The sequence below is a fragment of the Pteropus vampyrus genome, unplaced genomic scaffold (genome assembly GCF_000151845.1).
Source record: "Pteropus vampyrus isolate Shadow unplaced genomic scaffold, Pvam_2.0 Scaffold193, whole genome shotgun sequence".
NCBI lineage: Eukaryota > Metazoa > Chordata > Mammalia > Chiroptera > Pteropodidae > Pteropus > Pteropus vampyrus.
The window spans coordinates 2,812,428-2,814,643 of NW_011888974.1; the positions used below are offsets into that span (position 1 = coordinate 2,812,428).

The 2,216-nt window shown below is 55.4% G+C and overlaps 1 protein-coding gene across 1 annotated transcript in view; it reads left to right on the top strand.

Annotated features, from left to right (window-relative positions):
• The first annotated feature begins 289 nt into the window (after window positions 1-289).
• MYL10 (myosin light chain 10) overlaps window positions 290-2,216 on the top strand; it is an 8,788-nt gene continuing 6,861 nt past the window's right edge. Inside the window, 4 exon segments of the mRNA XM_023537498.1 lie at window positions 290-430; window positions 432-542; window positions 797-889; window positions 1,410-1,485. Coding sequence (XP_023393266.1) covers window positions 290-430; window positions 432-542; window positions 797-889; window positions 1,410-1,485 — 421 coding nt within the window.

Consider the following 2,216-nt stretch of genomic DNA (forward strand, 5'->3'; position numbering starts at 1 on the left):
TTTGGGCAGCTATTTCCAAACTGATCTTCACTCTGAGCCAGGCCCTGGGTGGGGTAGGGACCTCAGACGTGGACAGACGCAGAGATATGTCAGGACAGTGTGGGATGCGTGCTACAGGGTGTGGCTGCCCTGGACTGGTGGGCAGGGAAGAATCAGGGAGCTCTAAATCGGCCTGGGGTCAAGGAAGTCTTTTCAGAAGAGGTGGCAGAGTAGTTGAGCCTAGGGGATGAGGATTCTACCAGATGGAAGGCAGGGAAGGCATTCTAGATGGTGGAAATGGCAGGAGCAAATGTTGGGAGAAAAGGAAGCTCAAAGCATGTTTAGGGCAGAGTGGGGGACCGAGGTGGGTGGAGGTAGAAGCTCTGGGAGAAGGAAAAAGGATAGACCTTGCAGGGTTGAGATCAGGTATTATCCTAAGAACACTGGGGAAGATGGCAGGAGCGGAGGTGGGTCTCATTTGGAGTCTGATGCTAGAAAAGATGCCCCTCTCTGCTTCACAGCCTGGGCGTAGACAACCTGCCTTCCGGAGCGCGGGGGCCCAGGTCAGGAAGCAGCTGTCTGGCCCCGTGGGGTGGGCGCTCTGCAGGCTTCTTGCCATGGGCTGGGAAACCACCCTGCTTATCTGCAAGGCTTCATTAGGAGCTCTGTCTGTCTGTCTGCTGTGGGCTGGAGTGTGGTGGGCATGTCATTCAGGATGGTGACACTGTGGGAGATGAGGCATGAGGGTTGGGAGCATGGTAAATAGCTGACCTCCCAAGAAAGGGACTTCTGCAAGGCCTCACCTGGTACCTCACAGGCACCAAGAAGAGCCCGGAAAAGAACAGAAGGTGGAGCCATCTCCAACGTCTTTTCCATGTTTGATCAGTCTCAGATCCAGGAGTTTAAAGAGGTTGGTCAGTGCCCCCTGGGGGCATTGGAAAGATTCATGTAATGTGCATGGGAAGGTGTGGTGTCAACCTTTAGTCCCTGGGGGGCAATGATGCCACAATTCTTAGTGACCACCATGCTGTGCTTCAAAATCTGCAGATGTGACTGCTGTGCTTGAGCAGTCCCAACCCCTCTCTACCTGAGCCTTTGCTTGCTGAGTGACCTTGGGCAAGTTCTTTCTCTCTCTGAGCCTCAGTTTTCCTCTCTGTAAAAGGGGGTTGCTGTGAGCATGAAATGAAGGGTGGACACGGAGCCCTGCCAGCATGCTGGTGCACAGTTGGAGCTTAGTGCAAGTTGGCCATCACTCTCATGCTGGTGTCATGCTGAGCTATGTAACCAGATGACCAGAGGGGCTTGCATTGAGGCAGCCTGGCAGCAGTTTGCAGGAGGACAATCCCTTGGGTAGGGGGGTTGTTTCTGGGGAGGGAAGCTGGGCTTTGGCGGATAGGTAGATGCCTGCTCAGTGCCTGTGTCTCTGCCAGGCCTTCACCATCATGGACCAGAACCGGGATGGCTTCATCGACAAGGAGGATCTGAGGGACACTTTTGCTGCCCTGGGTGGGTAATCAGCAGCCAGAGAGTCTTGGGACCTGGGGTGGAGCCGAGCCCAGACCATCCAGAAAGAGAGAGCGACTGGGGGCAGCCAGGGCAGTAGGCACAGCGGGTGTGAGGGGCTCATGTGCTATTTGAGGGTGCAGGGAGTGGGCAGCCACTGCCTGGAAGGTCTGAAAGTGTTTCTAGGTATGAGAAGAGACTTCCCCAGGGAAGTGGGGAGGGCATTTCAGGTGCAGAAATGGCCTGTGCAAAGGTCTGGGGTGGGAGGCCAGGGTAGGGTGAGGGGTCGAGAGATGCTGCAGGTGTGGAGGAAGCTGGAGATGTGTGCCGCTCTCAGGGATGCTGGGCTTTGGCTGCCAGGGAAGCCTTTTGTACTCTCTAAGGCCCAAGGAGTGAGCCTGAAGAGGGACTGGGTGATGGTAAGGGCTGAGGTTGGAGGAATGGGGTAAACTAAGTCATGTCTGAACTGAGCTTTGAACTTCTAGAGATCTGGTTGTCTCCTGGGACCATAAGGAATCCCAGAGTCCCCACTGCCAGGCAGACTGTTGCCCCTCCTGGGGCACATGAGCCTGAGACCCAGGTCTTCTTGCCTCTATGTACCTCAGCTTCAGTTTCTTTGGGCCTCAGTTTCCTCAGCTGTAAAATGAGGATGACAGACAACTTGCTCTCCTTTCCAGGGAAGCTGAGGTGGTGGCAGTGAGGACGGGGCAGCCCAGTGCTGACTAAGGCTGAAC